Below are 22216 nucleotides of genomic sequence, written 5' to 3' on the forward strand. Positions count from 1 at the left end.
CATTTTCACCTCAATGTTAACCAGTAAATTTGCCTTCAGGAATCCCAGGCTCCTGAGATACATGGGAAAAGTCTTAAGCAAGGAAGATCTCATCTGGAAGAGGATCAGGTTAGGAAACATTTAAATATAAATATATATATATATAAAAATAAATACATATAAATAAAACAAATATCGCTCATATTCAAGAAGGGGTAGAAGGAGGATCTGGGAAACCACAGGCCCCACTTCAATCCCAGACATTTTAAGGACATGAGAAGGTGTCTGGGGCTAGCAGCAAAGATCTGAGGGAGAAATCATGCCTAAACAACCTGACAGCCTTCTATAAAATGACTGGCTTGGTGAACAAGGGGAGCACGCAAGATCATAGAATCACAAAATGGTAGATGTTGGAAGGAACCTCTAAAGATCATCTAGTCCAGGAACATGTCCAGGTGAGTTTTGAAAACCTCAAGAGAAGGAGACTCCACACCCTCTCTGGGCAGCCTATGTCAGGGCTCCATCACCCTTACAGAAAAGTAGTTTTTCTACTTAAGACTTGCAATACTGTCTTCTATAACATCTTTACCGACACAGGCCTAGCATTCTGGACAACATTAGGAAAACTGTTGCCAGCAGGTCACTTCTGAGGCCATCTCTGGAATGCTGTGTCCAGTTCTGAGTTTTTCAGTACAAGATACAGACTCACAGAAGTGAAGGGCCAGGGCGATGATTAATTGCAGCATCTGTAATGTGGTGAGAAGCTGAGAGAGCTGGCACTGTTCAGCCTGCAGAAAGCTCAGAGTATCTTGTAATGTGTATAAACACCTAGTGGGAGGCTGTAAAGATGAAGGCAATTTTCTCAGTGGTATCCAGTGACAAGAAGAAATATGTATATACTGAAATAAAGAAAAACAAAAAACCTACTTCAACATAATAAAAAGCTTTTTTACTGTGAAGGTGGTCAAACTTTGGAACAACACAACAAGAGAGGTGGTAAAGACTTCATACTTGGAGATATTCAGCACCAAACAGGATATGGCCCTGAGCAACCTGCTCTAACTGACTCTAGTGGTGCCATCCTGCCTCTACTATACTATGGCTTTGTGCTTTTGTGCTCATGTGACCCTTTATAAACAACAGAGGAAAAATCAGAGTTATTATACTGACATTTATGTGCTTCTGCTCTTTGTGTCACAAAAACTAACATTTCATGCCAGAGTAAAGTTTTGGAAAGAATGTTTCTTCTGCAGAATGTACTACTTTGTAAAAGTAGATTTATTTGTAGGGCATGTAAATATCAAGGAAAAAAACAATTTAGTTAGAGCAAACATGACATTGATGACATAATTGAAATTCAATGTTTTGTTTTCTGTTCTCAAACGATTCACTTTTTGCTTTTTAAGTTGATATTTTATTGAATGTTCTCAAGTGTTCAAAGCAGTGATTTCTGTTCTACTTCACAGACAAAAAAATAGTTAATGTCTTCCTCTAATGAAAGACAAAAGACAATCATATCTATAAGCAGCAATGAAAGTGTAACCTTTGAGAAGAGCAGAGAGATTTCTATTTACTTCAGTGGAGCTTTTGCCTGTGAAAGGACAGCAGAGATGGCTCCAAGGAAAAACAAGATAAAATCATATTGAATAACAAATATTTGCATTGGTGAATGAAAAAGAATTTGTATTTTAGTACACTAACTAAACACATTAACAGAGCAGTGGTTCCATGTCCAGTTATATAGCAATTATATCACCTAGCTACATCCAGAAAAGCAATCCAAAGTGGGTATTAGCAGTGGGTATATCCATAGGAGAGATTCTTTATTAACATTTACTAATAATCCAGTTCTCTTCAAAATACCTCAGGAGATAAACATATATTTAAAATAAAGAACATGTACCATGAGTGGAAAACAAAGATTCAAAACTGCACAAATGCCAGACACTCGGTTCTTCATTCTGTCCAACACCGATCAAATGACTAATATTTAGTAGTGGCCATCTGCCTTTAAAGGTACTAGAAGAAGTTGACATTTATAAGAGTAAGTCAACAGAGCAAGTATTGGGGAGAATCCTTTCTACTCAATCTGTAATAAAAAGAAATCTCCTAAGAGAATTTTAACATTTAAACATCAGCTTGAAGGAACTCTCTAGACATAGCAGATTAATAAAAATCCCATTTTATAAAATATTTTTTGCACTTTATATGTGGCAAAAATATCCACATGAAATTGAAAGTTATGAAACTTTGCCTCAGTCAATTCGAGGGAGGAAAGGGGATTATTTCCAAAAGTAAGTCTTGCATGAAGCAAAAGAATTATATGATTATTTCTAGCAAGAGCAGAAAACATTAGTTGTGTAAAGTCTTAGACCATAATGAACCATAGGTATCAAGCAGACACCTTGTCATCTAAAAGCTAATTGGTGTGGGTGCTTATGTTCATAAAGTCTAGCTGCACACCCTTCAATCCACACTTTCCTTAAAGTTTTTGAAAATGCCCTTGAAACTAAACACAGTATTGAACATTACAATACAGATTCATTTTTCTTACCCCTGGCATAATGATTTTCTCAATGTCTTTAAAGACATCCTCAAAGCTCTCAGGATCCTGGGGTGCGCAGTCTGGAATGAGAGGCCTCAGATATCCTGGTTCCACGTCTGGAAAGACCTGTCTTTTATCTATCTTCTCCATGTAGTCTGCAATATAATCCACCATCTCCTTCCCTCTCTTGCGGAATTCTGTAGCATCCATCAGTATCAGAGTTTAGGACTTATTATGATAAAAAACCTAAAGAAAGAAAAAGAAAAAGAAACATCACTTTTGAAAGAAAATTTTACCAGTTTTAAACTTATGATGCAGATGATTTATAGGATAACTTATATGGCTTTTTTAAAAAGACCATATGTTCTTTTATTTCTGTGTATTAGGCCAAAGCCTATACCATGTTGCATTCTGCTCCACTTCAGTATTAGCTGGACATTGTACAGAAGTAAATCACACTGTTAAACCTTTGAGGCCTGAGTCATGATGTAGATTAGCTTAATACAGAATGGCTGTATCTTTAGCACAGACAAGGCGATGAGAATTCAGAAATCACAGGTTTAGTCCCTGCTGCTGCTGGTTGATACAAGAATGTGGCACTGTTTTGTGGCATTTTATAGACTCCCTCCTGCCTTATAAAGAAGAGGTGTAAGAAAATAGCATGCTACGTGTCTCCATTATCATCTATTATAACAAGCTATAATAATCACAGTGATCCACTATGCTGCCCTGTCATTTTATCTACTTTTCTGTTTCCTTGCAAATGTAAATGCTGTGCCATTTGCAAAACCTTATTTCTTACTGAAGTTTTGATTAGAATTCACTTATAGTTGATCTGTGCTTTGTTTTGCAGTAGGAACCTCTCTGCAGGTGTAGACATTTACTATGCCTAGTTCACATACCTTCAGATCTTCACTTAAGGAAATAATTATATCAAGTACAATGTAAGTATTACATAACTAGGGGACAATTTCTTAAACATCATTATTTCTGCTAAGAATTTATAACTGAGGACATCATTCTGAGAAAAGAGAAACTCTTCTGGGCTTTTTTGTATTTGGTTTAGTACTGACAGATTAAAAAAGACGGACATCATCAATAAACACCATCCTAGATGCATCCCCACAAATAGAGGATTAGAGATCTATGTGGAGAAGCTGCTGCTTCTGTTTAAGAATTATGGGGAGCTGCTTTAGGTCATGAACTAGTTGGGAAAGCAAGGATCTGCACAGTTGGAACTTCCAGCCCCCCTAGTTCTTGTTGCTATTTTGTTAAAGTTATTTTACTCTCTTTAATCATCATGTAATTGTTCATTGGCTCACACTCCACTTTCTGAAAGGGGAATTGAGATCTTTTTCAGATCTTTCATATGAGGAAAGGCTGCAGGAACTGGGGCTGTTTAGTCTAGAAAAGAGAAGACAGAGGGGGGATCTTATTAATATTTACAAATATCTAAATGGTGGGTGTCAGGAGGTTGGGGCATCCCTTTTTTCTGTTGTATCTAGCAACAGGACAAGGAGTAATGGGATCAAGCTGGAACACAAAAAGTTCCACTAAAATATAAGAAAAAACTATTTTACTGTCAGGGTGAGGGAGCCCTGACACAGGCTGCCCAGGGAGGCTGTGGAATCAACTTCCTTGGAGGTCTTCAAGACCTGCCTGGAAATGTGATTGTGGATCACTTGTTCTTTTCCCAAAACAGAAATAAAATGGTATCAATTTAATAGCATAAATAAATGACATAAATTGTATGTAAGCTCAAAACACATGGACAAAAATTACTTTATCATACTACCACAACTGAGGTACTATGTTATGTAGCTTTGACCGTTTTTCTACCACCTCAATTTTTCCATATCTGAAGTTTCTTTCCCTTCCAAGTAATATTTGCATTATTTTGCTCATATACAGTGTACTGATGTAATCGATTGTCGTTTTTATTACTAGAAATTTGAACACAGATCTTTTCAGATATCAGAGTAAGTAAATGAAATTTAGATCAGATTTGACACTGTCTCCCACAGAATCTTTGTAGCAAAACTGAGAAAGTGTGGGCTGGATGATCAGGTAGTGAGGTGGATTGTTAACTGGTTGAAGGGAAGAAGGCAGAGAGTTGTAACCAATGGAGCAGGGTCTAGTTGGGAGCCTGTATCTAGTGGAGTCCCTCAGGGGTCAGTGCTGGGACCGGTACTGTTCAGTATATTCATTAATGACCTTGATGAGGGAACAGAGGACACTGTCAGCAAGTTTGCTGATGATACCAAACTGGGGGGAGTGGCTGACACACCAGAAGGCTGTGCTGCCATTCAACGAGACCTGGATAGGCTGGAGGGTTGGGCAGAGAGACATCTCATGAAATTCAACAGGGGTAAGTGCAGAGTCTTGCATCTGGGAAAGAATAACCCCATGTTCCAATACAGGTTGGGGAATGAACTCTTAGAGAGTATTGTAGAGGAAAGGGACCTGGGGGTCTTGGTGGGTAGCAGGATGAGTATGAGCCAGCAATGTGCCCTCACGGCCAAGAAGGTCAATGGCATCCTGGGTTGTATTAGGAGAGGTGTGGTCAGTTGGTCGAGAGAGTTTCTGCTTCCCTTCTACTCTGCCCTCCTGAGACCACATCTGGAATATTGCGTGCAGTTCTGGGGACCTCAGTTCAAGAAGGACAGGGAGGTGCTGGAGAGAGTTCAGTGCAGGGCCACCAAGATGATGAAGTGAGTTGAGCATCTCCCTTGTGATGAAAGGCAAAGGGAACTGGAACTCTTCAGCTTGGAGAAGAGGAGACTGAGAGATGATCTAATTAATGTTTGCAAATATGTAAAGGGCAGGTGTCAGGAGGATGGAGTCAGGCTATTCTCAATGATAGCCAGTGATAGGAGAAGGGGCAATGGGTACATACTGGAACATAAAAGGTTCTGAAGAAACATAAGAAAAACCTCTTCACTGTGAGGGTGACAGAGCACTGGAAGGGACTGCCCAGATGGGTTGTGGAGTCTCCTTCTCTGGAGACATTCAAAACCCACCTGGATGAGTTCCTCTGTGACCTACTGTAGGTGGTCCTGCTCTGGCAGGAGAGTTGGACTAGATATTTTGAGGTTCCTTCCAACCCCTAGGATTCTGTGATTCTGTGATCAGATACACATTCTATGGTTTCAGATGATGACCATGGAACTGAAATTTGTCAAAACAACATTTTAGATAACTACTGAGATCTTATTTGTTACTTGCTAACTATAGTTCTTCTGAAGAACTGGAGGTGCACCAGCTCATTCTAACATATTTTTTTTGGGTTGCACTGCTTCTGTAAAAAATCACTGTTTAAATGGAATTATTAAAATTAAGGATAAATAATTAAATTACAGGGGAAACCCAACATTTTGCATGGGAAAAGCAATAGAACCCAGAAGCATAAGCATAAATGGGAGGATGAACCATCCATACCAAATTTGCCATTAATTGCTGCAGTGTTATCAATTCATATTAGTATCGAGTTAACCTTTTATGAACTTTCAATCCAGTTTAATGCAGTGAAAGAAATAATCTGTTTCAAACTGAAGCTATTTCATTATTCTTAGAAATTAAAATCTATCTGTCTATCTATCTATCTATCTATCTATCTTTATGTACCTATTCATCTTCTTTCTATAAATCCCTGCCTGAAAATTTCTTGCCTACTGTAATACACATATCTCACTGGGAACAGTGAAGACATAGTCCTTGCAGGAACATAGTAGTCTTTCAAGTTTTCTTTTTCACTTCCTATTTTATATCTCTTCTCTTCTACTGTGGGTGACAAGATCCACTTACACCTTATCCTTATTTTTATTCTCTTCTTCAACTTTCTCACTTAATCTGCTTGCAAGTATTACTTGCTACGGAAGCCATACCCAGCAGACATCATATGAAAATTGTAATCCTTACCAGTTAGTTAGTACTACAAAAATGCAAATTACTTCCCCTCTACCAGTACAGAATATTTATCTGTCCTACCTCTCACATGGATATGCAACATACGTACAATTCATCAATGCAATACATAGAGAGAAATTTTCCCTCTATGCCAGTATATTTTGAAATACAGAATATGATTTCCTATGAAGCAAAGTACCTTAGACAACTCAGATCTTAGGATCTAAAATGAAAACACTGAGAGCATACATATTGTCTGAAGGGCTGAATGTTATGATCTTTGTGTACTTGAAATATGCACTTAAGTCAAAAGGACTTAAACTGCAAAATGATGGAGGCTGAGTTTCTGAAACAAAATGGAAATTAGAGAGAAACTGAGTCTCTCTCTAAAGTATTTAATAGTCTGTTTTCTTGAAGGCCCACAAAGAGCGGTAAAGACTCCATGGTCTCAGGAACCCCACATCTCCCAGGATGAATTTTAGCATATTCAACATTTACCAGCTTAACCTCAAGGGATGAGAGCATAGTTTCTCAGGAGGCACTCCACCTAATTGTAAACTTTTACCACTTTGTAAGCACAATCTGTATTCAAATTCATCAACAGCCTCCCTTTGACAAAAATACAACTTTACCAAACATTTATCATGTCTGAGTACTTTTATTCCCAGCAAGAATTAACTGATATTGTCACCATGGCATACTTCTTCAGATGAAGTCCTACTCCCCTGGAGAACATTGAGTTTTGCTCTTAACTTCAGGTAAAACCAAGAACAATCATGTTAAAACTTAAATTATATCAATGTACATTTTTTTTTAGCTTCATGTATAAACCTTTTGCTCTTTGCTGAAATTTGTCATAGGACAAGTGCACTACACAATCTAAAGTTAACATATCCTTTGCTGTTTTGTTCAAAAGACTAGTGCCTCAGTGCACTGAAGTTACAATATGGCAATATTTTATCTTAATGAAGTTATCAAAAACTGTTGTTAGTCTTCAGATTGTATATTCAGTATAAAATTAATTCATCATCCATTTTCTACTGTATTTGAAAGTGAACCATACAAATGAGCAGTTTATGCACAGTTAAATATTACATGCATTTATACATAACATTCTGCTTATTCACTATTTCTTCTTAAAAGTATTGTTTGTCATTTTAGAATCTGTTTTTTGTATTAAAATAAATGTAAAAAAATCTAAATACTAACAGGAAATTTGTTATGAGGAAGAAAAAGAAAAAAGGGGGGGAAAGAGAACAAATGAGGAGGGGGGAAAGAGAACAAATGAGGAGAGAGGTATATTTGAAGTATTAAAATTTTATGAGTGCCTGTTCTCCAGTTCATCAAAGTAAAAGAAAAAAACAGCTAACGTGATAGAATTTTTTAGTAACTCCTATTACTAAATACTGAAAGGAAGAATGCATAGAAATATTAACAGCACCTTAAACTGATAACTGCATTGGCTCAGAAAAAAGAACTGTTTCCAATAAATGAGACAAGTGCACTTTCTATCCTGACAACTGATTGTTGCAGAATATAATGTAATTTAAAAGCTTGTAATGCTAGAGTGACACAAAGCCATGAGGTCTTTCTGCCATTGAATCCAACTGAAGGTTTTTGCAGCTGTTGCTGCTGTTAAACTAAACTTCTACTATTGGCAATAGGAGTGTTGCCTGAATAAGGACAGCACGATTAATTTTATTTCACCATCAGTAAAAGGGAACTGGACCTACTCTGCATTTATACCTTTGCACAAACCAAGATTTAGGTATGTGTTACAAGCTCTACATTTCATTAAAAAATTCATTATCCAGTTAGAAGTTGTTGCTTTTATTCATTGCCAGCATTGGCACACAGAGTCTACAACTTAGTAACTTTCTCTTCTGAGGTCTTCTTACAATGACACAAAAGGATTATTTCTGAGAAAAACCTCACCCTAAAAGTCATGCCTTGAATTTATCTTGAAAAATTTATTCTTCAAAATATGTGGCAGAGAATTTCTCAAGGTCTGCTTGGTTGTTCAGAACTCTTGTACTTGGAAAGACAAGACATGAACTTTTGGATACATGGGATTCTGCATAAGTGCATATAAACAGTTATAGCTGACATACATCAAATGTAAAAACAGGCAGACACAAAATGAGGTACATGCTACATTGTGGAAACTTAGGTTAAAAAGAAATGCTTTTTAAGACCCCAGATTATCCCTGAAATAACACAGGCTGGCTTTTTATTATATGACCGACCTCCTGCTCTAAATAACCAATTGTTGTATGTACTTGAATTCAATAACTAAAAACCTTTAAGAACAAAGACTGTTACTTACAGAGTTGGCAAGGATTTTTCTTTCTCCTCTTTCTGTCTTTCTTTGCTCCTCTGTCACAACTATAAAGCACAGAGGATGCAGTCGCCGGCATATATAGGCAGTGTATCCACGTCCTCTCAGCCTATCACAGCCAAGCACTTTGCATTGAACATGCAGCAGCAGCATCTCCCGCTCCTCCCACACCTCCTCCAAAATATGCTTAGCAAAAAAGCTACCTGAAAGGCAGATGGATCTGACTGACAAACGGCTATTGCCTACGTTAACTGTGAACCAGTGAGCGTTTCCTCCCTTGAAGTCCATTAACAAGCCTGACAGCGAGTGTCTGATCACATGGTCTTGCCCTGTGTTGCACACCCAGGGACATTTCTGCTGCGGCTGTTGCTGTAGAAGGAAGTGTTTTCAACCACTTCTGTGAAACATTTTCAGGATAGAAACAGAGATATGGCTGAAATATGACTGAAGTGACTGCAAGCTCTGAACAGGTATATGTGTGGGATTAACATCCTTGGATAATCTGTATCTAACTTTTTCCATATTCTCACTTTAATCATACAAATATTTAAAAGCAACCATAAATGTTCAAGATTTGCTTCTCTGTTTTAAAAGAAACATTTTATAGGAAGTTCTCTTTCCTAGGTGAATCCAACAGCCTGCTATTTTTATGTAGTTCAAGTTTGTTTTAAAAAAATACTATGAGTGTTTCATGAACAGCTTATAGCCAGCGAGTGTTGCAGATCTGGGACATCCACTGCAGACCCAGCTCTAGTGCCTTGCAGTATTACAGCTGCCTTTTTTGTGTAGGAGGAAAAAGTTCTGGCTGTCATATATTTTAAAACTGCCATGGCTCTAATTGCTGTTATAATCAGATAAGGCCAATTATAACTCTGCTACAATTCTGGAAGAGCCTATTGAAAATAAAAACAGCACCTAAAATCCACAGATCAGCTTGAGGGTTTCATTGAGCTACTTTGTATTAGATGTTACCCTCTGCCCTACCTGCATTTTCAGTTCTTGAGTAGTGTCTGCTGTAATGATCAGTCTACAATCTTGAAAGCATCAAGAAATCCCAGGACAGATTCATCTGGCTCTGTAAATCTTGCACTGTAAATGAACTCATGAGTGAGTAGGGTCACAACCTGGACAAATCAAGACTCTAGAAGAAAAAAAGGAATTTTTGAGATTTTTCCTGTTTTTTCTTTCTTCTGAATTTGTCTGAAAGGTCTGAAAATTCAAAATATGAGATGTATAAATTGAAGATGTCTCTAGTAAACATAAAAGTAACAAAGATCTAACTTCACTGTTTCATCCAAATGGCTTGCAAAAGGTAAACAAGTTTCAAAAGAAATTTAAAATGGAAACTACAAGTAAGACTGGAGTATTAAAATTCTGGTTTAAACAATCAGACTGTTGAAATGCCACCTCAAAATCATCTGATGTGTTCAAACTTCTCTGCTGTATCTGTAAGTTATCTTAAAAGTTGCTGTGACCAGACAATAATTGCATTTTCTATTAAAGTAATATTCATTTTTATTTCTCAGTGAGAAAAAGGAAATAAAGTGTGAAAGGTACTATAGATAAGGTGGAAAAAGGGAATTAAACCCCTTCTAAAAAGCATATCCTATGTCTCTATAATTCCAATACTTCTTCTGGCTCATGCTACTTTTCATAATTCTCCTCAGCAATTGTTGGCAACACCAAATCTTTGCATACCAGAATCTTCTCTGGTGGACAAAAGCAACATCATTAAGTTTTCTGTAACAGCCCTAAGTCAGCCCTTCTGTGGCCCTGCAAATTTATTCCAGACTATTCAGCATGTTCCCTTTTTTCACAAATAACTTTTTTACCACTGAAACACAATGAATAGAGATCTCCTCTTTACCCACAAACTGTTTCAAAATTCAAGGTATCAGTGTGTAAGAAATAACAGATGATCCTAAAAAGTTTAAAGGACAGGGCCTATTGGTAAGCAACTAACAGATCATATTATTCACATGAGCCAGGCTTCAACACGATTTTGCATATGGAGGTACATTATCCTGATGATGATATATAATGATGCTGTACCCATGCAGTAGTGGTACCAATTTATTACCACTGCTGAACTATTTGGTTTGCAAACAAGCAGGGACAGATAACATGTTTGAACAGGAGGCTCCAGCACACACCAGAGAATGATGTAGACAATGTGTTGTTGGTCACTTTGCCATTCCATGTGAACAGACATGGATCAAAACAGAGAGAGTTAAACAGTTTGTACCTGCTTTCCAATAGTTTTCACCCTTTCCATCATTATACAGTGCAGATTAGAAATTAAAAGGCAGTTTTCCCAGGCCTTCAGTTCAGTTATGATTAGATGGCTTTATTCCCAAGTTTATTTCCCTCTCACCTGAATGGCATGTCATTCATCTCTTGCTATCTTCCTGGTGTGGCTCTAGTTACCAAATTTGGTCAAGATATATTTGTACTGTTGATCACTGAGCCTGACATTATTTGAACAAAAATGTTCTGAGCTATAATTTCAACAGCTTTAAATTGACACAGATATCAACAATATCTTAGATATTGAGAAAATAACTTGAAGCAATTAATTAGGAATTGTGCAAGCACAAAGGTGGTGCCTATTTTCAACATTTGGTGTCAAAAGAACAGTCACTGTTGCTTAAGCAGAAGAAAAAACACTAGTTTGTTGCTCAGCATTTGCTTTACTCATACCTGTAGATTGAGGATGTTATTTTAAGGCTGTGGGCCTTTTTTTCCTGCTTCCCTTGCTATGGCTCCTTCAATAAAAATCCAACATAGTAGAATCCTGTCTTTGTCTATTTTCTTTTCCCCCATACATTATTCCATGAACAACAGTAACAGTAACAACAGTAATGGAAAAGAAAATTATCTACAAATTCAAGGAAAGAAAAAACCCTCTAAGAATCACTCAGATGTATTGGAATGAAAAGTCCTTATACGTTCCATAATCAAGGTCCATATCTGCATAAGCCATAAAAATAAGACAAGATAGAAATGAATACTTTGGCAGAAATCTGCAAATAACAATTTTCTGGATAAAATAGACAGATCATTTCCTTTAGAAGACAGTAACAATTAAACAAAGCCTTCAGACACAAATAGATGGATTACTCGCATCGCACAAGGATAAAAGCTAAGTCTCCTGCAGAACATAAGTAGACTTTGCAACAGATTAGCCAGGAGATGAATCTCAGACAGAGTGGATGAACTGGGAAAGTATTTCATTTTCATGAATATTTTATGTATGACTTGTTTTCCCTTTTTGGTTCTGTATTGCTGTCTGTGTGAATAGGTGAAGGTAAACCAAAGAAGGATAAAAAGAAGCTGCTAATGAAGTGAACATGGACACAGACTCAAATGTACAGCTTCAGAGGAGTTAACATACCACTTGTTGGTTCCAGGCAGTCTAAGCACTTTACTCTTATGGAAGCAAGCCTACAGAAAAGAGAGGTTGTGCTGAACTGAGAAAGTGTCAACATTAAAACTGACAGGCTGTGAAGAGTCACAGAAACAGTGAAAGCAGGCTGCAATCACAGTAGGCAGGCTCTTCCAATACAGAGATAGGAATAGCTTCTGCTATGAGCTGAGATGTGCTTACCTAGGAGTGTAGGCATTGCTGGGGCACTCATCCAGCTTTATATGGCTCACAGAAAGAGTTTTCTCAAGCATTGATCAAAATAAGCCTAACAGAAGCTGTGGCTGATGTGCTATTAAGACCTTATATCAGAAAAGGAAATTATAGCAGTTAGTTTACTATCGGGATAGTCCACTGTATAGGTGAAAGGATGGATTCTGGTGAGATATGAGGAACAAAATGGCTTGAGATACAGAGGGAACTACCAGACACTGCTTGCTATAAGCTTGGAAGAGCATTTGCCACCATTATAAGCCTTGAGTCACTCTTTATGAGAACAACATTGGAGTTTCCTCGTCAAGAGCATACTGGTATTCAATTGCCTGAGATTACAGCAAATACTATGTCAAGAGATCACAGTTGTGTTACCTGCTCTTCCACTCTGACAGCTTTATTGCAAAGGCATCTTTGACTCCTTTTCAGTACTGTGCTAATTCACTTTCTGGAGAGTTTATGTTTAATATAACATAAAAGTTACTGGGTACATGGACTTTATTCAAGAAAGTTCATGTACTTTATGCATATGACAGACCTATGGGTCTGGAGAACTGAATGGGAAATGAATAATCCACATCCACAAGTCTCCCTGGTCATGGACACATATTCACAGCTGAAGCAATGCATAAGATAATGCTTAGTACCTTCTGCTGTTGGTTACTGTCTTCATCTCACAGATGGCAGTGATATATGTACATGCCTCAACTGCTTGACTGTCGTGTGTGATTTTTGCTTAGGAAGACACATTTACACTAAGATGACATTTTCTACTGGAGTCTTGTGACTGCTATGCCCTGTTCCTGACTTCTGGCAATATGGCTGGCATAACCAATACAATTTCCTAAGACAAACAGCAATAAACTGTAAGTATGTTGATCATGTATCATCTCCTCCTCACTTCACCTTTTCAACACCATGGTTGTCACCAAGACGTGTGTCATGGTTTGACATGACAGCTGTTTCTGGTAAGGAGGAAGGGGCTGTAAAGATGGCTCCTGTAAGAAGTTGCTCAAAACTCTCCCCAGCTCTGAGCCAGACCCACTTCTGGGGCTGAGCCAATTAGACGCTTCCACGATCACTTTTTAAGAAGAAGCCAGAAGAAAAGTGTTCTTCCTGTTTTGGTTTTTTTTTTTCTTCTGTTCCTTCCTTCTTTTCCAGCTGGTGGTGGTGCAAGGAGTGGGAAGAGAGAGAGAAGCAACCATGTGGACTCCAAGGTCAATGAGGGAAGAAAGGAGGAGGTGCACTGGAGCAGAGACTCCCCTGTATCCTGCTGAGAGTACTGGTGAAGCAGTGATTTGTTTGCATTTTGTTAGAGACCTCGCATCAGGGGCAGTGACTCACTTCATTAAAGACCTCGTGCTGGGGACAGTGACTATGGCCAGAGGAGGTTGTGTCCTGTGTGTGGGATGCCATATTCACAGAAGCTGTAGCTGTGGGGAAGAACCCAGTCCAAATAAGTTCATTAACATTATGCCCAGAAGAGGCTAAGGGATCCTGTATCTGAAGAAGCTGCAACTGTTGGAAAGAACCCATGCTAGAGAAGTGTGTTAAGGACTGTGTCTCGTGGGAGGGACCCTGTATTGGTCAAAGCCGCAGCTGCTGGGAAGAACCCACATCAGAGAAGTTCGTTAAGGACTGTGTCCTGTGGGAGGGACCCCGTATTGGAGCAGGGAAGAATGCAAGGAGTTGTCCTCATCTGAGAAGAGAGAAGTGGCAGAGACCATCTGTGAGAGACTGACCACATCCCCCATTCCCTATCTCCCCTGAGCCATTGAGGCAGGAGGAGGTAGAGATATCGGGAGCAGTGAGCTGGGCCCAGGAAGAAAGGAGGGATGGAGGAGGGAGATCTTAAAGTGGTGGTTGTAATTTTCTCATCATCCTACTGTCTTTTTTGCTTTTTGTTCTGTTCTGTTCCTTGTAGGTAATAGAATAAATTTTCCTTACTTTCCCCTCTAAGATGAGTACTGGAGTCTGTTTTGCCCAGAACCATAATTGGCAGTGAGCCCTCTCTGCCCTTGTCTTGATCCACAGCATCCTTGGTTATCTTTTTTCCTCCTGTCTTGCTGGGGCCTCCACCATCCTAAGGAGGGTGGAGATGGATGGGGGGCACCGAGTAAGAGACTGGCTGGGCAAAACCACGACAAGGTGATGACCCTCATTTTAGAACAGTCAGATCTCCTGTTAGAATTGTGACAAGACATTTGGCCAGTGAGCATTGCCATCAGGGTATGGTGACATCCATTATGGAACAGGGAAGTGTAACAACATGTGAGACACTGCCTGTAAAATCAAGCAGCGGCAAGTCCTGCCACTGGACAGCAATACCTGTGATCCCCTGGTGGTCTGGGATTCATCTACCATTGTCTTCTTCCTCCAAAGACTGCATGACTCACGTTCTTTTGGGAAAATTCTGAATCTAGAGTATCATTATTGCATTATAATTGTATCATTATTGTACTGATAATTAAGAACTCAATCTGCAGAGAGGCAAATGGCTAAAAACCTAGGTAACTAAAGGTTCTAGAGAGTTAAGAAAGCTATAACAATTACTAGAAATTTTGCTTCACTTTATCAGTGATAACTGATAAAAAACTTTGTACAACAAAAAGCTACACCAAATGCTAGAAATTGTAGATTACAACAAGCTATGCTGACAGTTAAATATTTTGTGTAATAATAAAGCTCTAATTGTAACTATAACCCTGTGGCCAGTCCTCATTCTACCAAAGATCCTTAAAAGAACCTGCCTTCTCTATAGCATTGGGTGACAGAACCACCGGGTGTTCACACAATCCGTCTTGCCAACTCCATAAGAAGGGCAATCATCTCCAGCTAGGAGGCAAAACAGGCAGCCAGGAAAGATAACAGCTTAAGCTCCTGCAGGTAACTTCACTACAGTGCAGACAGCCGTATTCCCACTCAGAAGTGCCTGCCATCTGTTCTCCTGATGATATTGTTCACTTCCACACCTCAGATAATCACAGCTTCCACATTATCATTAGGAGAGACAGGCTCTCATTTAGGCAGGATTTACACGTGACTGGAGGAGACAGGCAGTTAAATGAGAAGGATGGTCCAATGCACTCATTACCTTTATGCTCAGAGACCCTAGTTCAAGTTCTTGTTTCCAAGTGGAGATGCAAATCTTTGCCATATGCTGTGCAATTCTGGGTAAGTCCTCAGGGCCAGCTTCCATAAAATATTTTGCTAGGCAGAGTTGTTCTCTTCCAGCTTATTTTCTGTGTTGTTATGACATTTGGCTCCAACTCTATTTGGAATCTAAATGGCCTAAATCTAGGCCAGGTTTAAAGTGGTAGTACCTCCTCACCCACATTCTGCCAGTTTTTCTCTGGTCAGAGGCACAGATATTAAACCTCTGTGCTGAGGTTAGATGCTGCCAGTCTAGAAATAACTTGCCTTTACAGTACTCTGAAATTCTGCACAGTTCTCTGAATGACAGTCTAGGAAACTTTAGGGAGTTTTGAGATTTCTGATTTTTCTTCCTGCTAACTTTTAAAAAACTCCTTTATTTAGGAGTGATCTTGATTTGTGTAGTCTTAAGATACAACTCTTCCATTTCTGCAACCAGACTAACTTCTGTCATCTGGAAGTGGTTAAGAAATGTAATTTTTTAATCTTCAGTGCTCATAGAATACAGAATGGAGGGAAAATATGCTGAGGGAAAGTGAATCACTACCACATTTTATATTACATATGTTGTAACATATAATGGAACAAAATACATTACCTGCCTATAACTTTTTCTGAATTCTAGGGAATACTATTTTCAGTCTCTCTCTTTCAACAATACACCAGTCTAAACCTATTCCTATTGCCCACTGAAGTGAAAATTAACAAAACTGCCCTGCATCTACCTTCTCTGACTCGTGAATAATTTACAAGCAGTTAAGATTTTACGGTGGTTGCTAATTTTCTTTCTTAATATTTGTGTTTGGCATGTAAAATAAGACTAACCTTTAATCAAAATTCTGATTAATATACTGTATCTGACACAATAAACTCCCAGAACCCAGGTCAGTGGTCTACACATTATGTAACTGCAGTCTTCAAGAAAACTAATTGGTGTAATTAATCCACTATATAAAAAGTAAAGCTTAAGTCAAGATTCTTCAACTGCAAGTACCATGAATGTCAAGCCTAGAACATTGATAAAATAAAGGAAATAATACAATGTTAAACAAAGGAGGAATTACATGGCCTCCTTACAAAGGAAGACACTTCCTATTGATGAAAAAATGTGATAAATAGTGCTATATATTCAACAGATATTTACAAAAAACAGTTGGTTTCTACCAATCCTAGGATAGCAAGCTGTCACAAAAAGCCTGATGGTATTTCTGGATTCTCAAGACAATGCACTTCTCTTCAGCTTTGCAGCTTACATCTCGACTGGCTGCTATCCAAGAAGACAAGCTGTAAAACTGTGATGGTAAGGTGACCAGAAGCATCCTCAAGTAGAACGTGGATGAAGACAGGGGAATAAAGGATCCAAAACATGTGCTAAGACTCAAAACATTTGTTATGGCTCTGTCTGTTTAATTTGGAACAGAGATCAGTGCAGCTGTGGGTTCTACATTCTCATCAGACACTTAAAAGTAATTTTTTTTTTTACAGGAAAAAGGGACTGAATATTTGGATTGGGATTGAACTGGGAGTGTAGAGGCACTGTGAAGTGAAGCAGAGAGTAATGTACAAGTTAGAGCAGAGGACACAACTTGCTGTACTCGCAGCTCAGCTACACTCTATCATGTAGGACTACTCATGTCATATTTCTCTCTACGTATTTTCCCTCAAATACCTGTTGAGTGAGCTATTTATATTCATATCATTTCCTATTTGGTCAAAAAGATAACCTTCCCGCTGCTTTTGAAATAAATCAATGGTGCTTTTAGGTTTATAGATGGTTTATGCTGCTTTGGATGCAAGAAATATTAATGCACCATCTTAGTAATTTCAAGACTTCTTCACTACTTATCAGAGGCTTCTGTCATTAAAGAAATTAACAGTAGTCTGTAGGAACAATAATTTTTTCAAAAGACCGATCTTCTTCTTAAAACAAGTACTGGATTCACTTCAAACATGAACTTGTGCTGAGTTGTAGAAATTGCCAAAAGATGACAAATAAATACTCGGTGGCAAGGTCAATTATACTAGATGTAGTGCTCTTTGTAATGTAATAATGTCGTACTAACACAATGTAATAACGTTGTACTAACACAATGCAATAACATTTGAAGCTTCAGAATAACTATTACCTTTCTTCACACAAATTTTTGCATTTTATATACCAAATGTATGTATGGGAAAAAATAAACACTTAAAAGCAACATGCAGCACATTGCCTCTATCACAAGCTCTATTTCAGAATGAGGCTGTGGAGGCTACGCTTTATGCTAGGAACAAGCATTACAAGTCAAAGGTGTGTGAATACATCCTTCCTAGTAAAACAGCACAAACAAGCCAAGAGGTCCACCAGAGAGACTGCAGAACAACAAGTTCACTTTAAGTTTCAAACACAGTGAAACATCAGAGTTAAGGATTATTTGCTAAATAAAAAGGTAATCAAAATGTGGTTTTTAACTGCTGTTTTCAACAGTAGGATAAATAAGAACACATGAGAAAGAAGGTGCTAACAGACAGTACTTACTTATCTGTAACAAAGTTTTTGGGTTTGTAAGATTAATAACACTGACTTTCCTATACCAGCAACTTTAGTAACTAACTCTTCCCGCCAGCTATGAAATTTCACCCAAATTTATGTGTTCTTCAAGCTACTACTCTTGAAGATGTATTACATCAAAAATTTTTGCCCCAAAAGGGCACAATGTAATTATAAGAAATACATATTAAAAAGGACAAGAAATCTGACCTTGAAAAATTAGAAAAACGTTGCCCAAAGGAATTTACAAAATCAAGAAAAACTTGTAGCAACAGAGAATGAGGAGATGCATGAGGAAGCCACAGTAGTAGCAAATGTGTTCACCACTCAATCTTTAAGTCATTTAAGGACTACTTCACAATTAAGTAACTAGTGGGCTGAACAGAACAACATTCAACATGGTAACAAATTACTGTAATGATGAAAAAGCTTTTTTTAGAAAAGAAGATTAAATGGGCAAAAAATAAGTTTGCATGTCAGATTCTTAGATAGTGCGAGAAAGGAAATCACCCAAAGTCAGCCGCATACTCATTAGGATGCACAATAGAAATATGCATCAATAACCTTGAAAAGGAGGAGATAGAGGTAGGCATAAAGAACAACCCAGGGCATGGATTTTCACAAAAATTGTATGCTGTGGGCAGATATTTTTGAGATCAGCCTTCTAACTCGCTAAACTTCTGATGTGACTACAGAGAATCCTTACACTTGCGTTTAATCATAGAATCACAGAATCATAGAATGGTAGAGGTTGGAAGGAACCTTCAGAAATTTTTCAGGGCTGGCTTCTTGGGAACAGTATAGGAACATTGCCAGGGCATGCAGGGGTGCAACTAGGAAGGCTAGAGCTCTCCTAGAATTAAATTTATCCAGGGATGTTAAGGACAGTAATAAGGCATTTTTCAAGTACATCAGCAGCAGAAGGATGGTGAGGGGGGATGTGGGCCCACTGCTAAACGCTGAGGGTGCCCTGGTGTCTGAGGATGCAGAGAAGGTCGAAGTACTGAATGTCTTCTTTGCTTCAGTCTTTACGGCCAAAGTCAACCCTCGGGAAGCCCAGTCAGAGTAGACAGGGAAAAGAACCTCTCTCGACCTGCTGGCCACACTCTACTTGATGGATCCCAGAATGCCATTGGCATTCTTGGCCATGAGGGCACATTGCTGGCTCATGTTCAGTTTATTATCAACCAGGACTCCCAGGTCTCTCTCTGCAGAGCTGCTCTCCAGCAGGTCAACCCCTAGCCTGTACTGGTGCATGGGATTGTTCCTTCCCAGATGCAGGACTCTGCACTTGTCCTTGTTGAACCTCATGAGGTTCCTCTTTGCCCAACTCTCAAGCCAGTCAAGATCCTGCTGAATGGCAGCACAGACTTCTGGGGAATCAGCCAGTCTTCCCATTTTGGTGTCATCAGCGAACTTGCTGAGGGTACACTCTGTCCCCTCATTCAGATTGCTGATGAAGTTGATGAACAAGACTGGCCCCAGAACCGACCCCTGTGGAACTCCACTGGCCACAGGCCTCCAACCTGATTCTGTGCCATTGATCATCACTCTCTGGGTTCTGTCATTTAGTCAGTTCTAGATCCATAATGTATTCTATTTTGTGTGTGTGTTATCTTTCATTCACACAAACCACATTTTTAAGATTCTGGGGTTTACTTTTTGAATATAAACTTTGTATCATAATAAATGTTATTTTCAGTAGCCTAGCAGAATAAGGCATCTATGCCACCAGGTTTGGCAGGCCTCAGAACTGTGCTCCTGCAATACTGAGGAATCAACACCTTTGTACCTGGTTTCCAGGTATCTAAAGATAACAGCACAATACAGGCCCACGTGAAAGCCGACAAAGCAGGCAAATGAGAGGACAAGACATTGTCCCAGTCAGTGGTGCCAAGAAAAAAATTCTGGCATGTGAAAGGCAACAAAAAACAGGAGAGAGAACGTAAGGCACTTGTTATTTTAGCAACTGGCAACAGAAGGACTTTTGAGAGCCTGAAAATCTCTTGTAACATGAGCTTAACATATATAAGCATGTGTTTACATACACACCTTAGTACAGGCTGTACAGAGGCATGTAATTATCCTCAACAAACATGACATGGAAGGTATCACTAAATAATTAAATAAATTCTAGGATGTGACAAAAACAAGGATTCTAGGGACAGATGTCAACATTAAATATAAATTTCCTTGGAGGAAAAAGAATGCTGAAGAAAGAGAAGATTATGCCAGATGAAAATGATCAAAATGCTAAAAAACAGAATGATAGGAAAAATATGAGAGTATGCATAACATGTGCTTCCAGTTACAGACGGCTATTTTTTCTGCTGGCTCAGGCCGCATCACCAGTGGTGAAACCACTCAGGACTGAGGCAGGGCCCTGCTGCTATCTGGTGACTGCCTAGGGAGGCCTGTAATTTGTCCTCTAGTTGGTGTGTAAAATGTTTTTGGTTTGAGTGTGCACGTTTCTTAAAACTATGCTTATGCTGTTATTGTTTAAAAAGCTTTCCAAATGTTTTCTATTAATTCAAACTAACCAATTTAAGTAATCAGTTGAATTGGATAATTAAGGTGAACGAATGAATGAATGAACACCAAAAAATTTATTTGCACTCAGGACTTACAGTTCTAGGCAATAAAAATTCTGCATTTTTAAGTTTGACTGTATATTTCAGTTTATTGTTGGTCCTTAACACTAATAGCATTATAGTCATACAGAGATTTCAAAGCTGTTTCTCTACAATCAGGCCTTTTCCCTGCATCTACATGGTAACATTAAATTTCAGTTACACATTATTTTGGAAACTTACTGATATGAAGGGTTTTCTGCCACAGATTCAGATCATCTTCAGTAAGATGGTTTTAATTATTAACCTTTTAATATTTAATAAAAAGATATGATTCATACATTCCTAGTTTCTACTTTTCATAATCGATGTTTCAAAAATATATTCTCTAGCCATCATTTCTTTCTTTCCAAAGTTTTGTTCTTTTGTTTCCTGAGTGCCTCCACTTCCTATGAAAATTCTGTAAAATCAGCTGGTCTTCTATGTGTGGGCAGAAAATATTACTGTCTTTTGGAATATCTTGAGCAGATGTCAATAGCCATGGGCAAAAGATTCACAAAATAGTCCTCTTTCTCTTCCACAAGTTCTGTCAGATGTTGGTTTATATTTTATTACAGAGCAGGCTTACTCATTATCTTGTGTCTCAGACCTACTACTAGCCATCATTACAGTCAGTGTTCCTCCTGTTCCCTTCTTTCTATGTCCCACCTGAATCACAATTCCTGCTGAGGAGGTCTGGTAGACTCCTCTACCTCAGCTGCCTAAAACACAGGAAAGCCACATTGCCTGGGGGGATTCTGTATTTATTAGTAAGCATATTAAAGATGCAGCCACAGGAACAACCTTGTTGGGGTGGGGGGACAGGCGGGGAAAGAGATAGGAATGTTGGTTTTTGCATGGTCAGTACAGACTCTCAGGAAGCTCAGTATTAGTAACTTTGATGTAACATAGCATACAGAGGGAGGGTGGTATTAAGCCTTCAAAAATCTTAAAGGTCAAACTACTGGACTTTGTCTAAGCAACTTTGCTGGCCCTGTTAAATGAAAACCTCTGTTTAATAAGTATAAGCTGATGAATTATATGAAAAATATTCTAGTGACTTCTGATCAATTGATAGAACAGTTCTGGAATATTCAATATTCCGTCAGATTTTCATGTTCAAAAAGACTTCACTACCCTCCTGGAGTTTAAGAGAAGATTTCTCTTCAAAGGCACTTACTGATCCTCTAGGGAAGATTAGCTTTGAAAACAGAACAACATTAGGGAAGCCAAGGAAAGGATAAGAGAAAGTAAGAGTAAAGGGAGAAGATGAAGAACTTCTTTCTGTTTTTCAAATTTCAAAAGCCCAAAAGGGACTATTCAGTGAAATTAAAAGATAGTAGGTTAAAAACAGAAAGAAGGAAGCACATTTCACATGATATGTGGTTAAAACTGCAGAAAATTTAATTACAGCAGGAAACACTGTAGTCACACTCAGCAAGATTCTGATGGGTTTGCAGATGTATAAGGATATCAAACATATCAAGAGCAATTTAAAACTGCTGGAAGGCACATGTAT

At 38.5% G+C, this 22216-nt stretch overlaps 1 protein-coding gene across 2 annotated transcripts in view; it reads right to left on the minus strand.

Annotated features, from left to right (window-relative positions):
• Positions 1–8809, minus strand: part of DDC (dopa decarboxylase) — a 70689-nt gene extending 61880 nt beyond the window's left edge. For both annotated transcript variants that reach the window (XM_061994954.1, XM_061994953.1), the window contains exons 1-2: positions 8757–8809; positions 2534–2770 (exon numbers count right to left, since the gene is read on the minus strand). In XM_061994954.1, the coding sequence (XP_061850938.1) occupies positions 2534–2734 (201 nt within the window). In that variant the 5' untranslated portion in view covers positions 2735–2770; positions 8757–8809. The remainder of the gene's footprint in view (positions 1–2533; positions 2771–8756) is intronic.
• Between the last annotated feature and the right edge of the window lie 13407 nt (positions 8810–22216).

This window comes from Colius striatus, chromosome 4 (assembly GCF_028858725.1).
Source record: "Colius striatus isolate bColStr4 chromosome 4, bColStr4.1.hap1, whole genome shotgun sequence".
NCBI classification, from domain to species: Eukaryota; Metazoa; Chordata; class Aves; order Coliiformes; family Coliidae; genus Colius; species Colius striatus.